The 27,827-nt window shown below is 43.8% G+C and overlaps 1 protein-coding gene across 3 annotated transcripts; it reads right to left on the reverse strand.

The window, feature by feature from the left end:
• Positions 1 to 719: 719 nt before the first annotated feature.
• Positions 720 to 27,827, reverse strand: LOC113429892 (cytochrome P450 2D26-like). 3 transcript variants are annotated; one of them, XM_087965544.1, is made up of 9 exons: positions 27,554 to 27,827; positions 20,814 to 20,976; positions 15,077 to 15,226; positions 12,041 to 12,201; positions 7,598 to 7,777; positions 5,546 to 5,687; positions 5,002 to 5,189; positions 4,308 to 4,449; positions 720 to 1,765 (listed from the first exon to the last, which is right to left on the reverse strand). In XM_087965544.1, exons 1-9 carry the CDS (start codon positions 27,716 to 27,718, stop codon positions 1,521 to 1,523), a joined length of 1,536 nt encoding a protein of 511 aa, XP_087821670.1. In that variant the 5' UTR covers positions 27,719 to 27,827; the 3' UTR covers positions 720 to 1,520. The 3 variants fall into 3 exon arrangements, with proteins under 3 accessions (XP_087821670.1, XP_087821672.1, XP_087821673.1); XM_087965546.1 differs by lacking the exon at positions 15,077 to 15,226; XM_087965547.1 differs by lacking the exon at positions 7,598 to 7,777.

Genomic DNA, 27,827 nt, shown 5'->3' on the forward strand with positions numbered 1-27,827 from the left:
GAAAAGGAAGTAGAAGAAGGCATTATTATAATGACAGGGGTGCCAGAGAAGCTGCTCCTGGGCTGAAAAAAACCAGGTTGCTATGCAATGGTGGGATTCAATTTGTTTTTACTACCGGTTCTGTGGGCATGGCTTGGTGGGCGTGTGGCTTGGTGGGCGTGGCAGGGGAAGGATACTGCAAAATCCCCATTCCCTCCCCATCCCGCTAACCTCCTTTCAGAGCAACACAACAAGACTCAGCCGATCAACTGGGACTCGGGAGGCAGAGAATAGATGGCGTTGGCAGGGACAGACAGTGGTGGGATATGCCGGTTCTCCAAACTACTCAAAATTTCCGCTACCGGTTCTCCAGAACTGGTCAGAACTGCTGAATATCACCTCCGCACCTGGCCATGTCCTGATCTGCCCTGCTTGGTGGGACTTTACAGGTAATTTGTGCTGGGGTGTCGGAAGCAGAGGTGGTATTCAGCTGGTTCCGCTACCGGTTCTCCAGAACTGGTCAGAACTTGCCTCTGTTGCTATGCCTATTCACACACACACACACACACACACACAGAGTTTAATTACTTAATGCATCCATTATCTGGATTTACACACTACTTGGAGTCCTTGAAGTAGTGAGTAGTGAAACAAGTGGGTTTCCACCACGCTCAGCTCCACCCAAAATCAACCAATGTTGCTACTGATCGAATTTAGCATCTCGTGTGAATGCAGATCGCAATGAAAGACTGAGCATTTATTAAGCGGTATAGTCAGGGAAGCAGGACCAAAAAGCAGGCACACACCAGAAATAAACGTACAATGTTGTTTCTACAATACAACATAGAATAACTGAGCTGAAAGGGACCCTGGAGCTTGGACCTCTTCCAGTCCAGTGGTCGCCAACCAGTGGGCCAGATACCACTGATGGTCCGTGAGAAAATTGTGGTGGTCCGGAGAGAAATGTCACCCCCAAAGCACCCCCCTGAAAGCAATAAATCCAGGTTGCGCGGGAACACAAGGCTGCACCGCCCACATGGCCTGCAGGAACTACAAGGCTTGCATCACTTGCACTGCGAACAACGTGAATGGGGAAGGGGGAAATGGTGGAGGGGGGAACGTGCTCCACACGCCTCGCCTGCCCACTGGGCTACTTCTTTCCGCTTCTGCTTTTGGGTGCATGCAAGGAAAGCAGCAAAAGTCTTTCTCTCCCCCAAACTTCTCCAGAAATGAGTCTTTGGGACGCCGCAAGGCATCCTGTTCCAAGATGCTGTGCTGACGCAACAAGCCTCACAAAGACTTATTTCTGGTGGAGTTTGGGGGAGAGAAAGAAAGACTTCTGCAGCTTCTGCTGCTTTCCTTTCATGAAGCCAAAAGTCTCTCTCTCTCTCTCTCTCTCTCTCTCTCTCCCTCCCTCCCTCCCTCTCTCCTCCCCCCAGAACAGAGCTGGAGACAGTATGTATTTCAAAGACAAAAAAGATGGACAAAGATGGTCCAGGAAAGTTAAGGGCATCTACACAAGTTAGAAGACATGAAATGGTTCAAAAAAATCTTTCTCCCTTGCTCCCATCAACTCTTGCTGGAGGGAAAGTGGCATTAGGCAGCTTCGCGCGTGGAAAAGCACAGAGGTTATACGGGAGGGGCTGGCGGGTTGTCCCTGTGATTTCCTCAAAGCTGACCTCTTTTGCTTCGGGTGGGAGCTGGTACTTGAACGAACGGAGAAGGTTGGTGAAGAAAATAAAGAGCTCAATTCTGGCCAAGGACTCCCCCAAGCAGGCACGCCGCCCTACAAGAGAAGGAGGAAGCAACAGCCATTGGTTCAAGGGAGGGTTTTTTAAAATATATATATATATATATATAACTTTTATTTTATTTTTACAAACACTCTATCTTCCAGTTTAAACAGTGTGTCATCTGGGTACATCATGTATAGCAGTTTAAAATAAGAATGCAATTATGGTTGTTATGGTAAGGAATTTGTATCAGTCATAAATATGATTGCACAAGATGTTTGTGCCAAGGGAGGGTTTGAAAACAAAAGGATGCACGTTTCAAATGGAATCCTGCTCTACCAAAATATTTGCCGCCTTACATAGCAACATCATCACCAAGGAATAATGACTGTGAATTAAGAATGGCCACCTTACATGAGGGGGCAAGAGACAAATTTCTAGAGAACAATTAGTAACTTAAAATGGTAGCTGGATCTCCCTCTCTCCCTCCCTCCCCCCTCTCTCTCCTTTCTATCTGTCTGTCTGTCTGTCATCTATCATCTGTCTGTCTGTCTGTCTGTCGATCATCTATCATTCATTTTCAGATCAGATAATCAGAGTTGGAAGGGACCTTGTAGGTCATCTAGTACAACCCCCCGCCCAAACAGGAGACTACACCATTTCTGACAGATGGCAGTCCAATCTCTTTTTGAAAGTCTCAAGTGATGAAGCTCCCACAACTTCTGAGGGCAACTTCTGTTCCATGGGTTGATTGTTCTCACTGTCAGAATTGTTCTCATTTTCCTTTCCTTTGTTCCTTTCCTTTCCTTTCCTTTCCTTTCCTTTCCTTTCCTTTCCTTTCCTTTCCTTTCCTTTCCTTTCCTTTCCTTTCCTTTCCTTTCCTTTCCTTTCCTTTCCTTTCCTTTCCTTTCCTTCCCTCCCTTCCCTTCCCTTCCCTTCCCTTCCCTTCCTTTCCTTTCTTTCTTTTGTCAGGGCTCCAAGAATCCACCCCATTCGAATCATGAGTCTCTAGCTGCATCTCTCAGAGTTTTTTAAAAAAATCATTTATTAGGAGTGAATTTATCGGCATTACCTGGGTGCAGCCAACACTAAGACACAACCCCCTGGATGTATATTCTCCAATGGGACACATCCATAGCCAAGAGTCATCAATCATGCTCTCCAGTAATAACCTTGCATGCCAGAAGCTTTGGCCACCTAGCAATTATCTAAGGTATGCATTACTCCCCTCACTCCCTTTCTACTGACAACTCTAAAAGACAAGAGAAATATTTTTGAATTGACTTTCTTTTTTTTTCCTTCCTTCCTTCCTTCCTTCCTTCCTTCCTTCCTTCCTTCCTTCCTTCCTTCCTTCCTTCCTTCCTTCCTTCCTTTCTCACCTACAGTATTTATTTGTAGTCCCTGACTTGCAACCATTCCTTTTGTGATGACCCAGAGTGTACACAAACGTAACAAAATCCAAAGTGTAAATAAATGTCCTTTAATGCCTCCAACTTGGCCCCACTGTTCAATAATTCTCAGTTGGAGATAAAACGTATTCAAAAATAGTCTTCAAAAGAAAGCAATACAGTCCGAACTTAATGAGCAGATAGAGGTGAAATAAAAACCTAAAACAAACTACAATGAAGGAAATTCCACAAAGGACCAGCATAAGTAATTACCAACTTCAAGGAGATAACAAGGCACAGTCTGTTGGAAGGACGCCAACCAAGATAACTTCAGCCCAAAATAAAACACACTTTGCTTCTGGCAACACTGTTTTAACTGTCTCTCTTAGATACTATTCTCCCCAGCTACAACCAATGAGGGGGATCATGGCCACTTCCTCTCTCGTAAGCCAAGTTTATTTCCTCCATTCCTCCCTGCATGTCCTAGGATGAAGAGGGGATGGGCCTGGGTCCTCCTCTGACTGCCTAGCCGTCTCTGCCCTTCCCCAGCCTCCTCCACAACCTCTGGAGCCACACCTCCACTTCCTGTCGGCTGTTCCTCCTCTCCCTCAGAGTCCAACTCTAACAAGGGCATGACACCTTTAGTGATCATTCAAAGTTAACAATGTCACAGGAAAAAAGTGACCGATGACTGTTTTTCACATGACTGTTGCCGCATCTCCATGGGCACATGATCAAAATTCAGACGCTTGGCAACTGATTCAAATTTATGACGGTTGTAGTCTCCCAGGTCATGTGACTTTCTGATAAGCAAAGTCAATGGAGAAGCCAGATTCACTTAGCAACCGGGCTATTAACTTAAACTTGGTAGTGATTTACTCCACTACTGTGGCAAAAAAAGTCATAAAATGGGTCCGAAAACTCACTTCACAACTGTATTGCTTAATGACAGAAATTTGGGGTTCAATTTTTTTTTTGCTTTGAAAGTCAAGGAGTAGCTGTATTTCTCATTCTTGGCAAACTTGAAGAAGTGTGGACTTCAAGTCCCAGAATTCTCCAGCCAACATACAGGCTGGGGAATTCTGTGGATTGAACCTCCACACTTCTTCAAGTAGGCCAGGTTGAGAGAAACGCTGCTCTACGGGTTTCTAAAAGCCGATTCAGGCCAGGTTCTGGAAACAAGGTTCCTATTGATCCATTAATTTACCTGTTGAGAATGGCAAGTAAGCTTCATTGTTCACAAACTTGCCTTCAAAATCAAGGAAATGTTCTGGATTGAATTTCCAAGGGGTTTTCCAGTGCTCTGGGTCATACAGCACAGAATGAGCATTGGGCAGCAGAAGAGTTCCCTAGAAGTGGAAAAAAAAAAAAAAGCAAAGGAAATTATGACAGGGATGGGCTGCTCCCGGTTTGCTCCAGTTCGGGCAAACTGGTATTTTAATTGTTTTCATTTTTAATTGCTGGTTCGGTGAACCGAAAAATCACCATCCCTGACTGGCCCCACCGACCCCAACCCTTTGCTCCCAGGAGTCTCCATGCGGTCCATTTCAGATCCCCAGGTAAGTACAGGGTCTGCACGGGGGCTTGGGCAGGGCGAAAATTGGGCCTCCTGGAAGTGGGCCCATTTCCAGCCTCCAGAGGACCTCTTTGGCTTATTTGGGATTCCATCTATTGCAACAACAAAGAAAATAATCCTTGCATCACTAAGCTAAATATGTTAACTCTCAAGAATTAATTAGGGCATCCGTCGGAACCCTGACAGAATGTCAAGTTAGCCCCGTATTTTGAAAGTCCATAGCTCTTATTATCTTGTGCTAATAAGTGTCCCACAGCAAGTTGTTGTGGGTGAGCAGAGGGTGGGAGAGAGAGAGAGGGAGGGAGAGAAAGAGAGAGACCTTTACCTTTCCAATGGGGGACCCCATGATAACAATGTCCTTCAGGCATTTCCGTAAGGGCCCTGTGATTGTGACGTTGCTGTAGCGAACAATTTCATGCAGCACGGCGTTCGTGTAGGGTAATCTGTTCCGATCCTCGTAAGTGATCATTTGAGAAGGCTCCAGAATGGCATCTATTTCATGGTGGATTTTTTCTATACATAAGATACATTACAGCAGGGCTGTCAAACTCGTGGCCCATGGGCTGGATGTGCCATGCGCTGACCATGCCCATGTCCGGTTTAGCAAAGTGGGGAAAAGTCACGATACATCACATGACACCGTTGTGATGCCCCAAGTTTGACACCCCTGCATTACAGGCAGTGGTGGGCTGCTCTTTTGTTGGCAAGGGCTGGCTGTGAGTGTACCTAGACAATGGGCCACAACGGTAACATTGAACAGTCACTAAATGGATCACTGTAAGTTGAGGGCTACCTGAATATCACATTGACCACCACCCCCAGTGAACAGATACCCACATTCCAAAGCTGTGGCAGCTGTATTCACCTACCTTGCACATCTGGATATTTGAGCAAATAAAGGAGGCCCCAGTACAAAGTGGTTGTGCTGGTCTCTGCTCCTCCAATCAACAGGTCGACAACAATTTGAACCATGTTCTCCTCGCTGAAAATGGAATCGGAGTCGTTTTTGTTCTGGAGATTCGAAAATAGGAAAAAAGGCCGATAAGTGGGAGATTTTTCATTAGAGCTGCCCATTGAAAGGATAAAAGTATCCCTGTTGAAAGAGAAAAACCCTCCGTTCTGGGTTCCCTGTCTTCTCAGGTACACCAGGCATGGCCAGATACAGGTAGACCTCGACGTACAACCCTAATTGAGCCAAAATTTTTGTTGCTAAGTGAGACAGTTAAGTGAATTTGGCTCAGTGGCTAAGACGCCGAGCTTGTCGATCAGAAAGGTCAGCAGTTCGATGGTTCAAATCCCTAGCACTGCGTAACGGAGTGAGCTCCCATTACTGGTCCCAGCTCCTGCCACCAAGCAGTTTGAACACATGTAAAAATGCAAGTAGAAAAATAGGGACCCCTTTGGTGGGAGGGGAACAGCATTCCATGCACCTTCGAAGGCGTTTAGTCATGCTGGCCACATGACCACGGAGACATGGCTCTTCGAACAGTGCTGGCTCTTCGGCTTTGTGACGGAGATGAGCACCGCCCCCTAGAGCCGGAAACGACTAGCACGTATGTGCAAGGGGAACCTTAACCTTTACCTTTTTATAACCTTTCTTGACACAGTTGATAAGGGGATTGCTGCCAATGTTAAGTTGGCAACTCAGTTGTTAAGTGAATCAAGCTTCCCCTTCTGACTGCGCTTGTCATTCTCTTCACTGATGATGTAAAGCTATTCAACACCACAGACAATACTGCTACCCTTCAAAAAGATCTTGACTATGTATCAGAATGGTCAAACAAATGGCAACTTCAAATCTCAACAAATAAATGCTCTATCCTACATATTGGCAAAAAAAAAAAAACACCAGAAAATAAAATACAGGCTGAATAGTCAAGACCTTGTTGATGATCCAAACTCTATCAAGGATCTTGGAGTTCTCATCTCAAATGACCTAAGTGCTAGAGCCTACTGTAACTACATAGCCAAAAAGGCGTTAAGAGTTGTTAACCTAATCCTAAGTAGCTTTTTCTCTGGAAATATTACACTAATAACTAGCCAGCATACCACAATATGTGAGGATGCCTTCTATTGTGGACCGGTAAAAGGAGGTCATCAGTCGTTGTTCCACTTTATTCTTTTGCAAGACCCTAAAGAAATGGAGTCTCTGTTGGGCCTTTCTGGCCACCTGGTTGTGTTGGTTTTCCAGGTGAGATTTTCGCTGAGGTAAGACTCCCAGGAATTTAAAGGAGGAAACTCTCTCCACACAGCCCCCCTCAATGTAAAGTGAGGTGGGTTCATCCTCTCTCTGAGCTTTTCTTTTTTTCTTGCAGACATTTTATTACCCAGTTAGGTAACATTATCAGTGCTAGTAAGGAGTGAGGTTTGTAGGGAGGATGAGGAGGAGGAGGTGGATGAGGAGGAGGAGGAGGAGGAGGAGGAGGAGGAGGAGGAGAAGAAGAAGAAGAAGAAGAAGAAGAAGAAGAAGAAGAAGAAGAAGAAGAAGAAGAAGAAGAAGAAGAAGAAGAAGAAGAAGAAGAAGGAAGGAGGAGGAGGAGGAGGAGGAGGAGGAGGAGGAGGAGGAGGAGGAGGAGGAGGAGGAGGAGGAGGAGGAGGAGGAGGAGGAGGAGGAAACTGTGGGATCCTTGGTACCCTCTGAGCTTGGTTGTTTTCTTCCAGACATTTCATTACCCATCTAGGAATACTGATGTTACCCGGTTGGTAATGAAATGTCTGCCAGGAAACAACCAAGCTCCAAGAACACCAATGAGATTCCACAGTAAAGATGTGTAATCACAACTCTGTGATTACAAACACCATCTTGACCTGGGTCCCTCACCACATGCCCCTGGCTACCCTGTTCCCAGCCAAGATGGCTGGTCCCTGAGAACCGGGGAGGCTGAGCAGAACAGGAAGCTACGCCAAAACCATCTCCTTGCCTTGGATATGAACTCCAGATAGAAGTCCAGCAGATCTTGTGGTTCGTTGCCTTCTTCCCATCTCTCCTTGTGGCTCTGCATCTTGTCCTTGATGAAATTGCACATGAATTTGTTGTGTTCAAACAACTGCTGGTAAGGTTTCTGAAATATCTGCATAGTTGTAGGGAAAGAGTTGTAGGCCTATAGCAAGGCAGCAAAATGGGAGACAAGGGAGAATGACACGAAGTGAGAATTTATCGCCAGGCTGGTGGCTGGGTGATTTCCTCATCCTGCAATTTCGTCTTTACACGTGGGAGGTTTATTTCATTTAAACCAGGAGACTCCCATTTTGGCAATGTTATGACTTGTGGATTTCAGCTCCCAGAATTCCTCAGCCACCACAAATTGCCAAGGTGGGATGGCAACTTCAAATCTCAACAAATAAATGCTCTGTCTTACATATTGGCAAAAAAAAATCAGAAAATAAAATACAAGCTGAATAATCAAGAACTTGTTGATGACCCAAGCTCTGTAAAGGACCTTGGAATACTCACCTCTAATGATCTAAGTGCTAGAGCCCACTGCAACTACATAGCCAAAAAGGCATTAAGAGTTGTTAACCTAATCCTACGTAGCTTTTTCTCTGGTAATATCACACTACTAACCAGAGCATACAAAACATTTGCTAGACCAATACTCGAATACAGTTCATCAGTCTGGAACCCACATTACGTATCTGATATTAGCACAATTGAGAAAGTCCAGAAATATTTCACAAGAAGAGTTCTCCACTCCTCTACTCGTTGTAGAATACCTTATGCCACCAGACTTGAAATTCTAGAACTAGAAAACCTTGAATTACGCCGTCTTCGGTCTGACTTAAGCATGGTATATAAAATCATACATTGCAATGTCCTACCTGTCAGTGAATACTTCAGCTTCAACCATAACAACACAAGAGCACACAATAGATACAAACGCAAAGTAAACCGCACCAAACTTGATTGCAGGAAATACGACTTCAGCAATAGAGTGGTCAATGTCTGGAATACTCTACCTGACTCTGTAGTTTCTTCCCCAAACCCCAAAAACTTTAACCTTAGACTGTCTACTATTGACCTCACCCCTTTCCTAAGAGGTCTGTAGGGGGCATGCATAAGCGCACCAACGTGCCTACCGTCCCTGTCCTATTGTTTCTCCTATTCTTTTATTTTTCATATATGTACCCATTTCATGTATTCACAACTATGTATACTCTCATACTTATTATCTTGTAAACAATTGGCAAATCAAATAAATAAATAAATAAATAAAATAAATAAATTCTGGGAGTTGAAGTCCACACAGCTTAAAGTTGATGAGGTTTTCACTGGATTAGAAGTTATCTAAAGTCTTTTCAAACCCTTTCTTTCTTTCTTTCTTTCTTTCTTTCTTTCTTTCTTTCTTTCTTTCTTTCTTTCTTTCTTTCTTTCTTTCTTTCTTTCTTTCTTTCTTGTAATGTTTTTTATTTTATATTTACAATAAATCCATTTTTCATTTCAACAGTGTGTCAACTGGGTACATATATCTTGTGCAAACAATTATCATTAATACTTTTCTTACCAATATAACAATAATCACATTTTCTTATATAACCACTATTTCTTATGTCTATTATCTTTATAACAATCTTAACTTATTTCTCTATATATTCATCTACTCCATTTTAACTTGTTTTGTTTCCCAGCCATTGATAAAATAGATCCCACACCATAATATGTTGTTTCTTCTTTTTCTTTAATTGCCAGTGTTAATCTATTTATCTCTGCACATTCAAATATTTTCTTAATTACTTTTCCTTCTGCCGGTACCTTATCACATTTCCAATTCTGAGTAAATACAATCCTAGCTGCTGTTAATACACGAATAATTAAGTATATTTCTTCTTTGCTGTAATCTTCTGGTACCATCCCTAACACCCCTAATAAAAATATTTCAGGTTTCAAATCTATATGTTGCTTTATCATTTTTTACAGCCATGTGTGTATTTGTCATGCCCCTGTCGGAATCTGACTTGGAGGAGGAAGCTGAACAGCTGACAGGGAGTGGGAGTGTGGCTCCGTTGGCTGGGGAAGAAACTGGGGCAGGGCAAAGTCCCACTGGGCAGAGCAGGGAAGAGGTAGAACAAGGGAGAGGTAGAACAAGGGAGAGGGAATTCAGAGGAAGACACAGGCCCACCCCCTTTTCATCCTAGGGCACGCAGGGAGGAACAGAGAAGAGAGCAACGTGGGCTGCGTGGCTTACGGGGGAGGAAGGGGCCCTGATTCCCTTCATTAGCTGCAGCTGGGAACACAGTGTATAAAAAAGGCAAGCTGCGTGCAGCAAGCTGTTGGGAGCAAATGTGACTTTACCTTGTATCATCGTGGCTTATCTGTGTTCCTGGCATCTTCCCAACTGTGTGAGTTTTGCTGTGCTCTCAAGTTTGAAATTTCTGCTCTTGCCCTCTCAAACTAATTACTTCAGTTTGGTTTGTTTGGATTTTAAGTTACAGTTTGTGTGTACCTTGTTTTGGACTGAATTTTCTGCAGCCAAAGACTATTCTCGACACTTTTGTTAAGTGAATCCCTGCAGTTCTTAAATTAGGAACATGGTTATTAAGTGAATCCGGCTTCCCGACGGACTTTGCAAATGGGGAAGGGTGCAAAAGGGGATCACATGACTCAAGGGATGCTGCAACCGTCATAAACATGAACCAGCTGTCAAGCATCTGAATGTAAATCCCTAAACAATAGGGATGCTGCAATGGTCTTAAGTGTGAAACATGGTCATAAGCAAAAAAATGTCAGCGCCATTGTAATGTTGAACCATCATTACATGAACTGTTGTAAGTTGAGGATGACCGGCATTTGGACTCTTTTTTAAAAAAAAAACCAAACTATTTTTTATACCGAGCATCAGGAAATGCAAGGAGCATGGATGGAGGTAAAGAACCATCTATATCAGGGGTGTCAAACTCAAGGCCTGCGGGTGTCAGCCTTCAAGATTTTCTCCCTTTGCTTTGCATCTTTCGGCTGTCATAAGTAAGTGGGGGAGGAGGGCTGGAGGTGTTACAAACCAGAACTGTATAAGCTGGGGGGGTAGATTCTTGCTTAGGCTTCTATCCTATGCTATGCGCAGCTGCAACTCTTTATCAAAATATGTCAAGGTCAACGGACAGAGGCCTCATCACCACCTGGAGATGCCCACATGATGATATACACCACTTTTAATTGGATGAGCCAATTGAACTATTGGGGGTGGGAACGTTGCCATTACTTTGTATAGGTGATTTACGCGCCCATTTTTCTCAGATTCAGACTTCTTTTGTTGCTACCACTTGATTTCCAGTAAAAGATACCTTTTCTCTGATTAATGGAGTCTAAGTATTTCTTTCTTGGATTTTGAACGGAGCACCAGCTGACAGCTGGCCAGATCCAGCCTGTGGGGTGCTTAGATCTGGCCCGTGGGGCCATCCTGGAAACAGCAAAGGACCAGCCTGCAGTGCTTCTGTCAGCAAAAGGGGAACTTGGGAGGGCTACACGTGTGTCCCCCCCCGAGGTCTGTTTTTGCTGCCAGAGGGCTGCAGGAGGCCGTCGCGGCCAAAACCAGGGCCCAGGGGGGCTACACACACACACCCCAGGCTCCATTTCCGCTGGCAGAGGGCGAGCAGAACAAACTAAAAAGAAAACAAAAGGAGAAATGTTTCCCCTTTTGCATTTGAGCATGCAAAAAGGGACAGGAAAGGAGAAAGGAAAAGAGGAAAGGGAAAGAAAAAAAGGGAAGGTGGGAAGAGAGCAAGGAAGGAAACATAAGGAAAGAGGGGAAGGAAGAAGAGAGGCAGATGAAGAGGGGAGGAAAAAGAAGAAAAGGAAGGAAGGAGATTATAATGAGAGCGAGAGAGGGTCTGATGGAAGTCCTGCCTTAGTATTTGGCCACCACAGGTGCCCCCAACACGAGTGATGTTGAGTTGGCCACACCCACCATGGCCACACCCATCCTGACCACGCCCACCCCAGCCACACCCACCCCATTGCCCCAAAGTCAAACACAAGCCTAATGCAGCCCTCAATGGAAGGAAGGAAGGAAGGAAGGAAGGAAGGAAGGAAGGAAGGAAGGAAGGAAGGAAGGAAGGAAGGAAGGAAGGAAGGAAGGAGATTATAATGAGAGTGAGAGAGGGTCTGATGGAAGTCCTGCCTTAGTATTTGGCCACCACAGGTGCCCCTGACACAAGTGATGTTGGGTTGGCCACACCCACCATGGCCACACCCACCATGGCCTACCCCACAACTACCCCAACCACACCCACCTCAATGAAACTTAGTTCGATCACCCCTGATATATATGATCACAAGTCCCACAGTTCCAGGACTTGCAAGCCCTGAATTGGGCCAACTCCACTTGAGAGACAGACATCCACAAAGGAGTAATGAGAAATGCAGCACTTACCCTGCCCCAGATGCTACCAGGAACGTAAACAATCATGTGGATAGTTTTTAATAATTTGTTGAAATGGGCATCCTCTTCAGAAAAGCGATGACCGAACACAAAATTGCATATAATGTTTGAGACTGCTTTGACTATAGGAGTTCGGGGATCAAAGGGCAATTCTGTGAAGGGAGAAAAGAGAGTTGTGTTCACACAGGAGACTTCATCAGAGGCAGTGAAGACCCTGTGATAGAATCTATATAGCAGTGGTCCCCAGCCTTTTTTGAAAAAAGGGACTGGTTATGTGGAGGACAATTTTCCATGGACTGGCAGTGAGTAGGGTGATGGTTTCATGCACTACCCAGATCCTGCGCATGCACAGATAAAGCTTCGCTCATTTGCATGCAGTGGTGGTTTGCTACCGGTTCGGCCCAGTTCAAGAGGAGAAAGAAGAGAAAAGCTAACCCTAACTCTAACCCTAACCCTAACCCTAACAGACTAACAGCCAATGGATTACCCACCTAATCCAAAAAGAAACCCCAACCAAAATCCAAGACAGAGAACAAGAGAACGGCAAAGCCCTCCTCCCATATATAAAAGGCACTACAGACAAAATCAGCAAGATCCTCTAAAAACACAACATTAAGACAGCATTCTGCACAAACAGAAAAATATCCACCATCCTAAGAAACCCTAAAGACAAAATAGAGTTAGAAAACTCGAAGAACACAAGAACTCAATCAAAAGAGAAGAACCGACCTCTTCCCTGGTCCAACACCTCAAAGCCACAGGACATGAGATTGACTTTAAAAATACCAGAACTATCACCAAAACCGAACACTTCAACAACAGAATAATCAGAGAAGCCATAGAGAAGCCATAGAGATAGAAAAATGCCCACACAGCATGAATAAACGAGATGATACCTCCCGCCTACCAGCCATTTGGAAACCCACCCTCACTAACGAACGAGTACCTAACATGAACAATGACACCAGACCCACACCCACGAGGGCACACAAGATGCTACCACCACACCTCCATGTAGAAAACAGACTCACACCCACACAGATGATGAGACACGACCACGGACCAGAAGCCATACCGCAGCTGCATCACTACCCGCTTCAAACCCCTCTGACCCATACATGAAGCCAACGGATGCCCACCATGAAGATGTGGCACGACCACGAACACGAAGCCAAACAACAGGATCACAGCTCACCAGCTCAAATCCCCGGCAACTAAGACTAACCTGAGCACAACCAAGCCCCCACCTGAACAGAACACACCCCCAGCCAATCAGAACACAGCCAACCCCCAACCAATCAGAACACAGCCAAACCCCCAACCAATCAGAACATACCCCACCCAATCAGAACACAGCCAAGCCCCCACCCAATCAAGTCACACCCCCACTAGCAGTTAAAAGGAAGAAGCAGCTGCAAGCTCACATTACTCCGAGAAACACACAGCCGAAGACATAAGCCTGAAGATGATGAATGAGATTTCGTTGAAACGTCGCCTAGATACTTCCAATTTTACGCGGGAGAAAACCCGAATAACCAAAGATCCACATACAAATACCCGTGAAAACCTCAGAGAAACACACACACACACACACACATATATATATATATGTGTGTGTGTGTGTGTGTGTTTCTTAAGTTTTCACGGGTACTTACATGTATGGTATTCAGCTTTGTTTGGATATTTTCCCATGTCATTGTAGTTGTGCTTTATACACAAACACACAGTATGATCTCTCCTCCCTGTCTCTCTTCTCTCTATATCTATCTATCTATCTATCTATCTATCTATCTATCTATCTATCTATCTATCTATCTATCTATCTATCTATCTATCTATCTATCTATCTATCATCTATCATCTACTGAATGATCTTTCTTTTCTGTCTCCACCCCTCTCTATCATCTATCTATTCTATATCTGTCTATTTGTCTGTCTATCTATATATCCATCCATCCATCATCTATCATCTAGCTATCATCTAGCTATCATCTCTTTTCTCCCTCTCATCTATATCTATCTACGATATCTGTCATATCTATCTATCTATCATCTATCTTTATCTATCTATCTATCTATCTATCTATCTATCTATCTATCTATCTATCTATCTATCTATCTATCTATCTATCTATTATCTATCTATCTCATCTATCTATCTATCTATCTATGGTATGATCTCTCTTCTCTGTCTCTCTTCTCTCTCTCTATCATCTGTCTATATCTGTCTGTCTATATATCCATCCATCCATCCATTTATCTATCATCATCTGCCTATCACCTCTCTCTGTCTTGTCCTCTGTCTCTGTCTCTCACTCATCATCTGTCATCTATCTAATCTCCAAGCACTTTGGGGAAAATAACATATATGTTACCTTGTTCATCATATTCTTCCTGTTTTCTAATGTCCCAGTCTCTCCTTGAAAGCCAGATCTATCCTGGTGGTCTCCTTTCCAAATATTAATCAGGCTCAAATATGCTTAGATGCTAGAAGCTATGGTTACCTGCTGGCACTCAACTGGGCATAAATCAGACATAGTAAAGATAAAGGTTCCCCTCGCACATACGTGCTGGTCGTTTCCAGCTCTAGGGGCCGGTGCTCATCTCTGTCATGAAACCGAAGAGCCAGCGCTGTCCAAAGATGTCTTCATGGTCATGTGGCCGGCATGACTAACCGCTGAAGATGCACAGAATGCTGTTCCCTTCGCACCAAAGGGGTCCCTATTTTTCTACTTGCATTTTTACATGCTTTCAAACTGCTAGGTTGGCAGAAGCTGGGACAAGTAATGGCAGCTCACTCCCTTACACGGGGCTAGGGATTCGAACCACCAAACTGCCAACCTTTCTGAACGACAAGCTCAGCATCTTAGCCACTGAGCCACCACGTCCCTTAAATTAGACATAACAAAGTTTTAAAAAAGAACAATGGGGGGGCGGGGGGGAGATCCCAACATCATCCTGGGCCATTGCAGGGTTGCTCATTGCTGCTTTATTGTGCAGTGAGGGGGGGGGAGGTAAAGAGGTCACCTTTCTTGCTCTGAAACACCTTCAGCAAATAATGTGCCTCCTCCTGGATCTGGTTCTCCAAGATCTTCTTTCCCACACCCAGATTTCGCAGGGCCATCATGACAAAGCGCTTCTGCTTTTTCCAGATGGGGCCAGTGGTCATAAAAACACCTGCAGACCAAAATTGGAACATCTTATCTTATAAGTATATAAGATCTTGGTACAACAGCTGGGTTCCCTAAGGTGTTTTTTTCAAGAGGCAAGTGGACTTTCCTTGTTTTTCCATGAAGATGCTTCACTTCTCATCCAAGAAACTTCTTCAGTTCTTCAGATAGATAGATAGATGATAGACTGAAAGACAGACAGACGGATGGATAGATAGACACAGATGATAGATAGATAGATGGATAGGTAGATAATAGATACATAGAGAAATAGAGATATAGATAGACAGACAAGTGATAGATAGATAGATGATAGATAGATAGATAGATAGATAGATAGATAGATAGATAGATAGATAGATAGATGATAGATAGATAGATAGATAGATAGATAGATAGATAGATGATAGATAGATGATAGACAGATTGATACATAGATACATAGATACATAGAGATAGATAGAGATAGATAGATAGATGGATAGGAAGATAGGTAGAAGGTAGATAGGTAAATAGGTAGATGGATAGATAGATAATAGATACATAGAGGAATAGAGATAGAGATAGACAGACAGATAAATGATAATAGATAGATAGATAGATAGATAGATAGATAGATAGATAGATAGATAGATAGATAGATAGATAGATAGATGGATAAGAAGATAGGTAGAAGGTAAATAGGTAGATGGATGGATAGATGGATGGATAGATAGATAGATAGATAGATAGATAGATAGATAGATAGATAGATAGAAATAGAGATAGATAGATAGACAGACAGATAGATAGACAGATAGATACATAGATACATAGAGATACAGATAGATAGATAGATAGATAGATAGATAGATAGATAGATAGATAGATAGATAGATAGGAAGATAGGTAGAAGGTAGATAGGTAAATAGGTAGATGGATAGATACCGTGTTTCTCCAACAATACGGCCTCCACCAATAGGAAGGCCCAGCATGTTTTTTTGGCATAAAATCAAATTAAGCCCCTCCCCCCAAATTTAGGCCTATTTTAAAACATGGAAAATAAGGGGGAAGGGCAGGGGGACTTGCCGTTAGGAGCGCCCGGCGGGCAGCAATTCCTCACCACCAGCCACTCCTAACGGGTGATCATGGCGAAGCGCGGAGACTTCCCTACTCCCACCAAACACCTTTGCTGCAGACCCAAGACCTTTGGCACCTGCCGCTGTTGCTTTCCCTTCTGCCCATTCCGCCGCCATGTTTGGAGCTGCCGCTTCCGTGTTTGGAGTGCTGCCGCCATTTGGAGCTCCAAACAGCGGCAGTGCTCCAAACGCGGAAGTGGCAGCTCCAAACATGATGGTGGGCGATCTTTTTATTTTGGTCCGCGCAAAGTTCAGAGCGAGCAAGAGAGGGAGACTGCGATGCCTCCATCCGAGATGGCAACCTCACTAGTGATAGATAGATGATAGATAGGTGGATAAGAAGATAGGTAGAAGGTAAATAGGTAAATAGGTAGATGGATGGATGGATGGATGGATGGATGGATAGATAGATAGATAGATAGATAGATAGATAGATAGATAGATAGAGATAGATAGATAGATAGATAGATGATAGATAGGTGGATAGGAAGATAGGTAAAAGGTAGATAGGTAGGTAGGTAGATGGATAGATAGATAGATAGATAGATAGATAGATAGATAGATAGATAGGTAGATGATAGGTAGATGATAGATAGATGCCTCTTGAAAAAGCACCTTTGGGACAACCATGACCTGGATGACTGAGAATCTCCATAGACTGGGTTCTTTTATCTTGGTGTGTTTCAACTGTGACTTACTATAGTTGTTATAACCATGCCCCATTGCAGTGTTTCTCAAGCTTGACAACTTTAAGATGAGTGGACTTCAATTCGTTAAACAAGCTGACTGGGGAATTCTGGAAGTTGAAGCCCATCCACCCAATTAAAGTTTCCAAGGTGGAGAAACACTGATCTGTTGAATCAATTGCTGTGAGTTTTTTTTTTTAGCTTTTGATCGTCTCTTTTAAATGATATCTAGATGTTGTTTATCTCTATGTGTCCATCGATGGCTGATTTGACTGCATGCCAGGCTTCCAGGAATTCTCTAGCAATTTTGGCTTGGTCAAGGTGCTCACACCTTCCCAGTTGAAACTGATTAAGTCTATTCAATGTGTTGTACAATTAAGGAGTTTTAATCATGTCTTCTGACAGCTAGATAGTGTTCATGGATGTGCTATGTAGTCTTCTGCCTATCTGTCCTAACTGACTAGCCTGGGTCAGAACAATAACAGAGTTTTGATAATTCTCGGTGTATTCCACATATGGCATGCAGACCTACAACAATTTAATGTCTTTACGGTATGGATGTAGAAACTTATTATCTTGTAATTTCTTTGCTCTGTCTGAAATTCTAATCCACTTCCCTGCTTTCATCTTTAGGTATTTCCACATAATTTTCAAAGCTCTCTTCAGCCACATAAATGTTTCAGGAAGAGCAGAGAAGGGCCAGTAATAAAGCAATCCATAACCTGGGTTACACGTTATGTGGTTTAACCCAGGCTTATTGAACAAACCGTAATTCTGTTTATAGATGCTATATGAACTACCTAGAATTGTTTCATTAAGCTGGGGTAGAGATGTGTTTAATAAAATGAAAGTTTGATTTTGTTTATCTTTTATGAGATGAATTTAATCACCCAAAGGGAAGGACTGAAACTCTTAGTCGCACGCCTTTATGCTCTGACACTCGAATAGTTATAATTGATTGATATCGTATGCACACTTTGTTGTGGAGCGGCGGTAAATACGGAGGCAGACATGGAGCTAACAGACAAGAGGCTTTATTCAAAGAATAAAGGGTTGCCGCGGCTGCCGGGGCTAACAGGCAGTCAGCTGGCGGCAACAGCTGATGCCGTTTGACAGCTCCTTTTATAGCCGGCTGTCAAACGGCATCAACCAATGGGAGCGGTCCGCGGACGGACTTGACTGAGGACTACAGTCAGTCTGTGAATACAACACACTTACTTTGATTTTTTTTTAATATCACTTGCCTCAATTGATGTAATTTGCATAAAATCATCAATTTCATATTAGCAAAAAGTGTGTACATTATAAATTTAAAAACACTATTTTTCTCATTAAGCTTACTTTCTAAGGAGAAAATAAATTATTATTTTTTAAAAATTAACCTTATGGTTTAGTTTGATCCAATTCATTTGCCATCTCTTCAGTGCATCGGGTAAACCCAGAAACTAGGTTAATTCAATAAGCATGTACTGTGTGGACCTAACTCTGAGATAGCTATTTACCCATTACAGGTAGTCCTTGATTTATGACTACAATTGAGAGCCAAATTTCCATTATTAAATGAGTTTTGACCCATTTTATCACCTTTCTTGCCACAGTTGTTAAGTGAATAACTATTAAGTTAGTAACATGATTGTTAAGTGAATTGGCTTTAATGGGGCCGATGGAGGTCAAGGGGACAGCCTCGTTGGCTCCAGAGGAACATGAGGAGGAGCAGGAAGAGGCAGCCCCAAGTCCAGGGGTGGGATTCTACCAGTTCGCACCTATTCGCTAGAATCAGTTTTTAACATTCTAAGCAGTTCGGAGAACTGGTTGTTAGAAGAAATTACTGGCCTAATCCTGTAAGGAAGGCAGGAAGGAAACATTCTGGTGTTGCTTACAGAAACTGCCTCTCCGTTGACCCTTATGACATTCTTGGCAGGACTAGACTTCCTGTCTCAGGAACATCTCTGGAGCTTTTTCCCCTCCTTTGCTGGCACTTTGCTTGTGTGGAGGAACCATTCAAAGTTACAATGGCACTGAAAAAAGTGACTTATGACCATTTTTCACACTTACGGCTATTGCAGCATCACCACAGTCATGAAAGGCCAGGCGAGGAGATGTGTGCCTCGATGTGAGTGATGTTGAGTTGGCCATGCCTAGCCAATAACATGACCACCAAGCCATGCCCACCAACTTAGCCAGGCCCACAGAACCAGTTGTTAAAAAATTTGAATCCCACCCCTGCCCAAGTCCCTCAGGCCTGAGACAGTTTGCTAGCAGGGAAGATCTGGAGCAGAATGACCGAGGGAGCAGGAAGCGGAGATGAGGAGCAACGGAGCTCAGGCGATGAGCTAGGAGTACCCCCTTCTGATCTCCGAGCACAGAGAGTGGAGAGGAGGTGAGAGCAGCACAGGCCGACCCAACAACTCAGGAGGAGAGCGCCCCGCCCCTCTTCACAAGGCATACCTGGGGACTGAGACTTAAGGAGACGCTGTGGGGAGGGACATTGTTGGGAACAAACACTGAATTCATGGAGTGTTATGTGCCGTTGCCGACATTTGGATTTCACTGGACATCTTGCCTTATTGCTGCTTTTTTTCTTTGCCTTGCTGGACTTCTTGCCTTGAAGTCATTGTGCTAACAGCATTTTGTTGGACTACTCGCAGCCTGAGGCTGTTGGAGGTGTGTGTGTGTGAGAGAGAGAGAGAGAGAGAGTGCTTTGTTCTGGGACTTGCCATAAATGTGGAAGCGTTTGGGGGAAAGTTGGAGCAATAAAGGGGAGTTTGAACTATCAGCTGGCTATGTTGCCTCCATGCCTTGCTCTGTGTCATCACACTGGCATCCCCATTGCCATTACTTGTCATATGGTCACAAAAGGTATTCACATGACTCCGGGACACTACATACATGCCAGATGCCAAGCATCTGAAGTTTGATCACATGGCCATGGGGATGTTGCAAAGGCCGTAACTGCAAAATGGTCATAAGTCATATAGTCCTGTTGTAACTTTGAATGGAGACTAAACAACCTGTCATGCCCCTGTCCGAATCTGAACCAGAGAAGGAAGACGAACAGCTGACAGGGAGTGGGAGTGTCGCTCCGTTGGCTGTGGAGGAAACTGGGGAAGGACAAAGTCCGACTGGGCAGAGCAGGGAAGAGGTAGACCAAGGGAGAGGGCACACAGGGAGGAACGGAGAAGAGAGCAATGTGGGTTGCATGGCTTACGGGGGAGGAAAGGGCCCTGATTCCCTTAATTAGCCACACCTGGGAAGAAAGCTTAAAAGAACTGAATGCTGACTGCGGCAGTTGCTTATCTATGTTCCTGGCATCTTCCCAACCGTGTGAGTTTTGCTGTGCCTTCACATCTGGAATTATTGTTCCTGCCCTGCCAAACCAATTACCTCAGTTTGGCTTGATTGGACTTAAAATTACAGTTTTTGTTGACCACATTTTGGACTTGATTCTCTGCAGCCAAAGGCTGTTCCTGGAAGAGTTTTTCTCCAGCCCAGAAGATAACCAGGACATTGGGGGCAAAGTTGGAGCTAATAAAGGGACTCTTATTGATTATCTGGCTGTGTTGCCTTTGTGCCACGACCTGGGTTATCACACAACCTGTTGTAAGTTGAGGACTACCTATACTCTTAGCCCAACATTTTTCAAAGGGGTTGCTGTTTTTCTGGGATCAGTTAAGAGAGACCTTCATATGTGACATCATAGAGGACAGACAGCCAAGCACCAACATAACATAGAAATAACTGCGCCCCAAAATGGTGTTGTACAATTTCTATCAAAAAGTTCACTACAGACCTTTCTCACCCTTCAGCTCCATAAACAAAGGCATCAATGGCCTTCCAGAAGTCTCCTCTGAGTAAGTGACGAGTCCTTCTTTCACTGCCTTGTAGCCATTCAGCACAACCACCGGTGTTGTCCCCAGCCAAATGGTGTAGATGTTCCCATAGATGCTTGTTAACTAAAAGATGGAATGAGAGAGTAATGTTAGGGATATACCCTAGCAGAATGTGCACAGCAGTCAGGCAGTCAGACGAATATGAGAGAAAGCGTTTTTTAGTTTTCACACTCAGTAAAAACGGATACACTGTCTTAGTTGAATAGTTTATTCCATTAAAAGTTTAGCAGGGTCAAACAGTCCAAATATCATTCACTAGTGTTCATTCAGTTCAGTCCGGAGATTGTTCAAGTGCAAAAATCCAGTGTCAAAAAAAAAAAAAGTCAGTTAACTTACAATGTCAATCCATAAATCAGTCCAGTAAATATCTTCTCACAGTAGATTAGATATGCAGCATTCAAAACTCTTTCCTCTTTCAACGTCAGCAACAGGGAACACTCAGAACAATCAACCATCAATCCAGTAGCAATCCAGGTTCTCTAGCTCCCTCTTATGGCAGTTTCTCAACCGCACCCAAATTATATCATTTAGAGTTTAAAGTGAAAAACACATTTAAACTTTGCTATCATGGTTTATATATTATTTACCCAAACAACGTTAGGTAACTATGGTTATTCCTAACAAGTAAATGAGGAAAAACAGGGTAATGGTTGGAGAAAGAGAGGGAGGGAGGGAGGATTATTCATCTGTTTCCAAAGCACCTGAAAGCAGGAGAAGAAGCAACAGATGGAGACGAATCAAGGAGAGAATCAACCTGGAATTAAGGAGGAATTTTCTTTTTTATTATTATTATTATTAAATTATTTTCATTTTTCTTTTACAAAATGATCATCTTTCAATTCAACGGTGTATTAACTGAGTACATATATCTTGTGCACATGTTCATATTTAATATACATTTCATGCTATAATACATATCATTAAAGTTACATTCATATTAAAAATTTCATCCTTTTTTCTCTTATCATTTTAATATTCTCATTGCCTCTTATCAGATATTCATTCCATTTCTTTGTTTTCTAACCATCTGTAAAATATATCCCATATCATATAATGTTCTGTATCTTCTTGTTCTTTAATTTCCAATGTTAATCTATTCATTTCTGCACATTCAAATATTTTCAGAACCACCTCTTCTTCTGTAGGAATGTTATTATTCTTCCAGTTTTGAGCAAATATAATTCTAGCTGCTGTTAAAATATGAATAATCACATACATTTCTGTTCTTTACTATAGTTATCAGGTAAAATTCTCAATAGAAATGTCTTGTGTTTTAAGTCTATATGTTGTTTTATCATTTTTCCCCAACTATAAGTGTATTTTTATCCAGTATCTTTTTGCTTCTGTACATGTCCACCACATAGGATAATATGAAAGGAGGAATTTCCTGACATGGAGGACAGGCAACCAGTGGAGCAGCTTGCCACCAGAAGTTGTGGTCCTACAACACTGAAGCTTTTAAAGAAGAGATTGGACTGCTATTTGTCTGACAGGGTAGAAGGTGTCATGCCCCTGGTGGAGACTGACTCTGAGGGAGAGGAGGAACAGCCGACAGGGAGTGGAAGTGTGGCTCCGGAGGTTGTGGAGGAGGCTGGGGAAGGGCAGAGGCCGGCTGAGCAGTCAGAGGAGGACCCAGGCCCATCCCCTCTCCATCCTAGGGCACGCAGGGAGGAGAGGATAAGGGAGAGACACGGTCTACTCAGGAGGAGACAGCCTTGATCCTCTTCATGGACTGCAGCTGTGACAACTGAATAAGAGGACGGACCTGCGTATGGGAGAACGCTGGAGATAAAGCTTGGAAATATCTCTAGTTTATGGTTCCTCTCAGAGTGTGGCATCCTTCCCAGTGTGTGTTCTGTTATCTGTGGACGTCCTCCAACTCGTATCTTGCCTGGTTTGTGTTGCTTTTTCCCTTCTTCTTGTAACTGTTTGTGTGGGAGTCTTTTGGCTTCCGTCAAGGATATTTGGAGCTTGGAAGCAAAGTGAAGGAATAAAAGGGGCTTCACCTGTTTTCTGTGACTATGTTTTGTATCCCACCCTGGGTCATCACAGAAGGTTTCCTGCTTGAACAGGGGGTTGGAGTAGAAGACCTCTAAGGTCCCTTTCCAACTCTACAGGTAGTCCTCAGTCTTACAAGCACAACTGAGCCCAAAATTTCTGTGGTTAAGCCAAAGTTCTTAAGCGAATCATTGCAGTTGATAAGTTAGCAACCCGGGTGTTAAGTGAATCTGGCTTCCCTATTTGACTTTGCTTGTCAGAAGGTCGCAAAAGGGGATCACATGACCTGGGGCACACAGCAACGGTCATAAGTATGAACCATTTGAATTTTGTTCACGTGATCCTGGGGATGCTGCAAAAGTTGTAACTGTGAAAATTGGTCATAAGTCACATTTTTTCAATGCCATTGTAACTTTGAACAGTCATTAAATGAACTGTTGTAAGTCGAGGTCTAACTTGTATTGTTCTGTTCTGTTCTTACCTGCATTATTCTGTTCTTACCTGTAATGTTCAGTTTTGTTCTATTCTGTTCTTACCTGAATTGTTCTGTCCTGTCCTTTCCTGTATTGTTCTGTTCTTACCTGTTTTGTTTTGTTCTGTTTTGTTCTGTTCTGTTCTTACCTGTATTGTATTGTTCTGTTCTGTCTTTACCTGTATTGTTCTGTTCTGTCCTTACCTATATTGTTCTGTTCTGTTCTTACCTGTATTGTTCTGTTCTGTTCTGTTCTGTTCTTACCTGTATTGTTCTGTTTTGGTCTGTTCTTACCTGTATTGTTCTGTTCTGTTCTTACCTGTATTGTTCTGTTTTTACCTGTATTGTTCAGCTTTGGTCTGTTCTTACCTGTATTGTTCTGTTCTGTTCGTTTATCACTTATTTATTTGTCTGTTTGTTTGTTTTTGCTGGGAATTGAAGCCCACATGTCAAGGTTGAAAAACACTGCATCTGACAGCTTGCCTTCTGGTTCTGCCTCCTTCCCTCATATTTCTCAGCTCTGTTTCAATTGCTGGGGATCGTGGGATTCCTCTTAAACCCAGTTTTGCTAACTTGCTATACTGCCTGGTTTTACTGGCATGAAATGGTTCTCAGGGCTTCTCAGAATAACTTGCCAGAAATACAGCACACTGCATTTGCGTCACATACTGCACCAAACACACGTGTGTTGGTCTGGACACAGGTCACCCCAAATGGGCTATACAGCTAGTCCTCAATTTATGACCATAATTGAGCCCAACATTTCTGTTGCTAAGTGAGACAGTTAAGTGAGCTTTATTGCATTTTTCACGACCTTCCTCGCCGCCATTGTTAAGAGAATCCCTTGCAATTGTTAAGTGAGTAACTCAGTTGTTAAGCGAGTCTCGCTTCCCCACTGACTTTGCTTGTCAGAAGGTCGCCAAAGGGGAATCGTGTGACCCCCGGAACACTGCAACCGTCATAAATGCGAGTCAGTTGCCAAGCATCTGAATTCTGATCATGTGACTGTGACGATGCTGCAATGGTCGTAAGTCTGAAAAATGTTCCTATGTCACTTTTTTCAGGGCAGTTGTAACTTGTTCAGAGTATTGCAGCGTAAATTCAGCGCCAGAAAAGTAAGCACAGATGGCTGGGGCTTCATTTAACTTCTTTATAAACACATAAAGTAAATTTTACAATACCAGTTGTAGATTTCTCCAACATGGAGCAAACTCAAACAGAAGCAGACATGTTACAGGTTCAGAGCAGAACAGGAACTCAGGAGCTCAGAAACAGACATCAGTTTCACTTTATTTCAGCAGGCAAGCAAGATACACATCAGAGGAGAGAAGCAGTTTCATTTTCAACAGACAGACTCAGAGCTCAACATAGCTGCAGAGCTTAATGTACAGCCACGCCTAGGCTCTTCCAGTTTCAGTTTCCAAACAGTCCTCATTGGCTGACTTAGTTGCTATGCCTATTCATTGGCTGCCCTTGTTACCATGCTGTATTCCGGTTCATGAATACACTCTGACACAACTTTGAACTGTCAATAAATGAACTGTTGTATGTCAAGAACTGCCTGTACTAGGCCCAAATGTTTTGCTCAGCCAAAGTGGTACTGATGTAAGCATGAGTTTATTTTTCTAAATATAAAGCAGACTGCAAAAATGTTCTGAAATGTAAATTAAAATCAAGAGGACTAAGTTGCAGAGGGATCTAATTTGCAAGTGGTTCTCTTATTTACAATTATCAGAAAGATTTAAAATAGAGAAAAGAATGTAAGGGCCTTTGTAAGACTGACTTCACAATAGAATGCTGTACCAATGATGAACCTGCAATTGCTGAAATAGGGAAGCATTTCTTGAAATTTGAAACAGGAGAACAAGAAGTGACCGCATGTAAGACAAAGGAGGCGAAGGATTTCTTTTTCTTTTGGTGATAACAAACAGGTGGAACAAGGGGAAAACGTACGAATGACAGGATTGAAGTTTATCCGGTTACAACCTTAAAGAGAATTTTTATAAAACGATATACTTCTGGTATATCATCAGAAGAGAAATTGTTAGGGATGTATAAAAGTAGTTTAAATTTATGAGAAGAAGGAAGAAAAAAGGAAGGGAGGGAGGGAGAGGAGGAGGAGAAGGAGGAGGGAAAAAGGGAATAGCAATATAGCAATAACACTTAGACTTATATGCCACTTCACAGTGTTTTTACGGTCCTCTCTAAGCGCTTTACAGAGTCAGCCTCTTGACCCCCAATAATCTGGGTCCTCATTTTACCACCTCAGACAGACAGAAGGCTGAGTCAGCTTTGAGCCTGGTGGGATTCAATCTGCCAAATTTCAAGTAGCCAGCAGTCAGCAGAAATAGCCTGCAGTACTGCACTCTAATAACTGCACCACCACGAGGAAGAAAGGAAGGAAGGAAGGCAGAAGGGAAGGGGAGGGGGTAGGAAGGAGGAGGGGAAGGAAGGAGGCAGGGGAGGATGAGAGAAAGAGAGGGAGGGATGGAGGGACAGAGGAAGGGAAGGAGGGAGGAGGAGGGAAAGAGGAAAGAAGGAAGGAAGAAGGAACAGAAGGGGAAGGGAGGAGGGAGGAGGAGGAGAAGGAAGGAAGGAAGGGAGGAGGAGGAGGGAAAGGGAAGAAAGAAAGAAGGAAGGAAGGAGGAGGAGGAGGAAAAGGGAAAGGGAGGAAAGAAAGAAGGAAGGACAGAAGGAGGGGAAGGAGAGAGGAGGAGGAGGAAAAGGGAAAGGGAGGAAAGAAAGAAGGAAGGAAGGAAGGAGGAGAAGGGGAAGGAAGGAGGAGGAGGAGGAAAAGGGGGGGAGGAGGAAAAGGGAGGGAGGATAGGAGGAGGGGGAGGAGGGTGGAGGAGAAGGGGAAAGGGGAGGGAGGGGGAGGAGGGAAAGGGAGGAAAGAAGAAAGGAAGGAACCCATCTTGTCACCAAATATAGATGAACTCCAAGCTGTTACGGAAAGTTAAAGTTCTATATTTCCAGTAACATTCTATCTTATTTAAACTCTAAACATATTTTCACCTACATAATGGTTATTTGTCCATTTGCTTTATCTGGTCATCCATTTCTAAGCATATGACTCTTGGAAGCTCGCAACCTTAAAAGCAAACAAGGACACATACAATACCAAAATAAACCAAGAACTAAAATCTGCAGTTGCTAGCTAGAGAATCACAAAAGCCCTCAGCGTATCCCTTTGTGGGTGGCTCACAAAGAGACAGCGTTCACACAACCCCTAACCCCTAAGTCAGTTCTAAGCTACGTTCGACACAACCCCCATTAAACCAGGATGTTGTGCAAATCCAGCCGTTTGGGTTCGTTGACGGTTCAGTGGACTTGAGATCAGACAAGGCCATTGAACCCTGACTTAACCCCCTGGATTTACCTGGCCAGAGTGAACTCTTGTGCTCCTTCATTGTTTACAGTCAGGAACAGAATTCTAGCCGAAAGAACAACAATGGTCTAATGCACATTTTCAATTGTTGAAAAAGCAACGCATTTGGGATAGGCCCCTAAAAAGCTATCCAGTGAAGCAAAACTTTGCATATTTCAAAAATCTTTCATGACAGTCCTGTAGGTCCAAGCCCAGTCTCCCCATCTTCAAAAGGGAGACCCAAGCCTAGTTGAATACAGACCATCTCCTGCTGGCCACCGTAAAGTCTGGAATCAATTATTAACCATTTGGGGGGGGGGGGGGGGGGGGGGGGGGGGGGGGGGATCCAACTTTGCTGTTTTGTTCCAAACAACCGAGGCTCTCCTCTTATTCTCATAACTTGGTATGATATTTTTTTTCCCAAAACAGAAACTTAGGGGGGGGGGGGGGGGGGGGGGGGGGGGGGGCGGCCCCCCCCGCGTGAAAAGGCTAAAATCAATTTAGCCCCATCGGAGGGGGTTCCTGCATCCTTTTTACAATCGTCTTTAACGTAGCATCGGGGATGGGTGTTTGCACATTGCTAACGTAACCTCTTTCTCCGTCCTCTCCTTGTCTCCCCCTCTACCCCTCTGTCTCCCATCCTGCAAAAATAAATAAATTTGATGGGGAGGGGGGGGGGGGGGGGGGGGGGGGGGGGGGGGGGGGGGGGGGGGGGGGGGGGGGGGGGGGGGGGGGGGGGGGGGGGGGGGGGGGGGGGGGGGGGGGGGGGGGGGGGGGGGGGGGGGGGGGGGATTCCAAATTACCTTCACCAACGTCTCTCGTTTCAGAGCAAAATTCAGCAGCCATAAATTGCCAAAGATGGGAAGAGGAAACGGGCCAGGGGGAAAACGACCCTTTGCCCTTTGCAACTGTAGAAATTGGAAAGCGAAGACCAAGAGGGCGAAAAGCAGGAATCCTTCGATCAGCATCTCGGATATACGTCCTCTTCGCTGCAAATCTTCTTTTTTAAAAAAATTATTGGAAAGGGGCAGTCTTCTTCCTTTGCTTCACCTCCTTTCCCTCCCCATTCTCTCACTC

The sequence above is a fragment of the Notechis scutatus genome, chromosome 4, assembly GCF_049901735.1.
Source record: "Notechis scutatus isolate UNSWTSFEM ecotype Mainland chromosome 4, rNotScu1.2, whole genome shotgun sequence".
Classification (NCBI taxonomy): Eukaryota; Metazoa; Chordata; class Lepidosauria; order Squamata; family Elapidae; genus Notechis; species Notechis scutatus.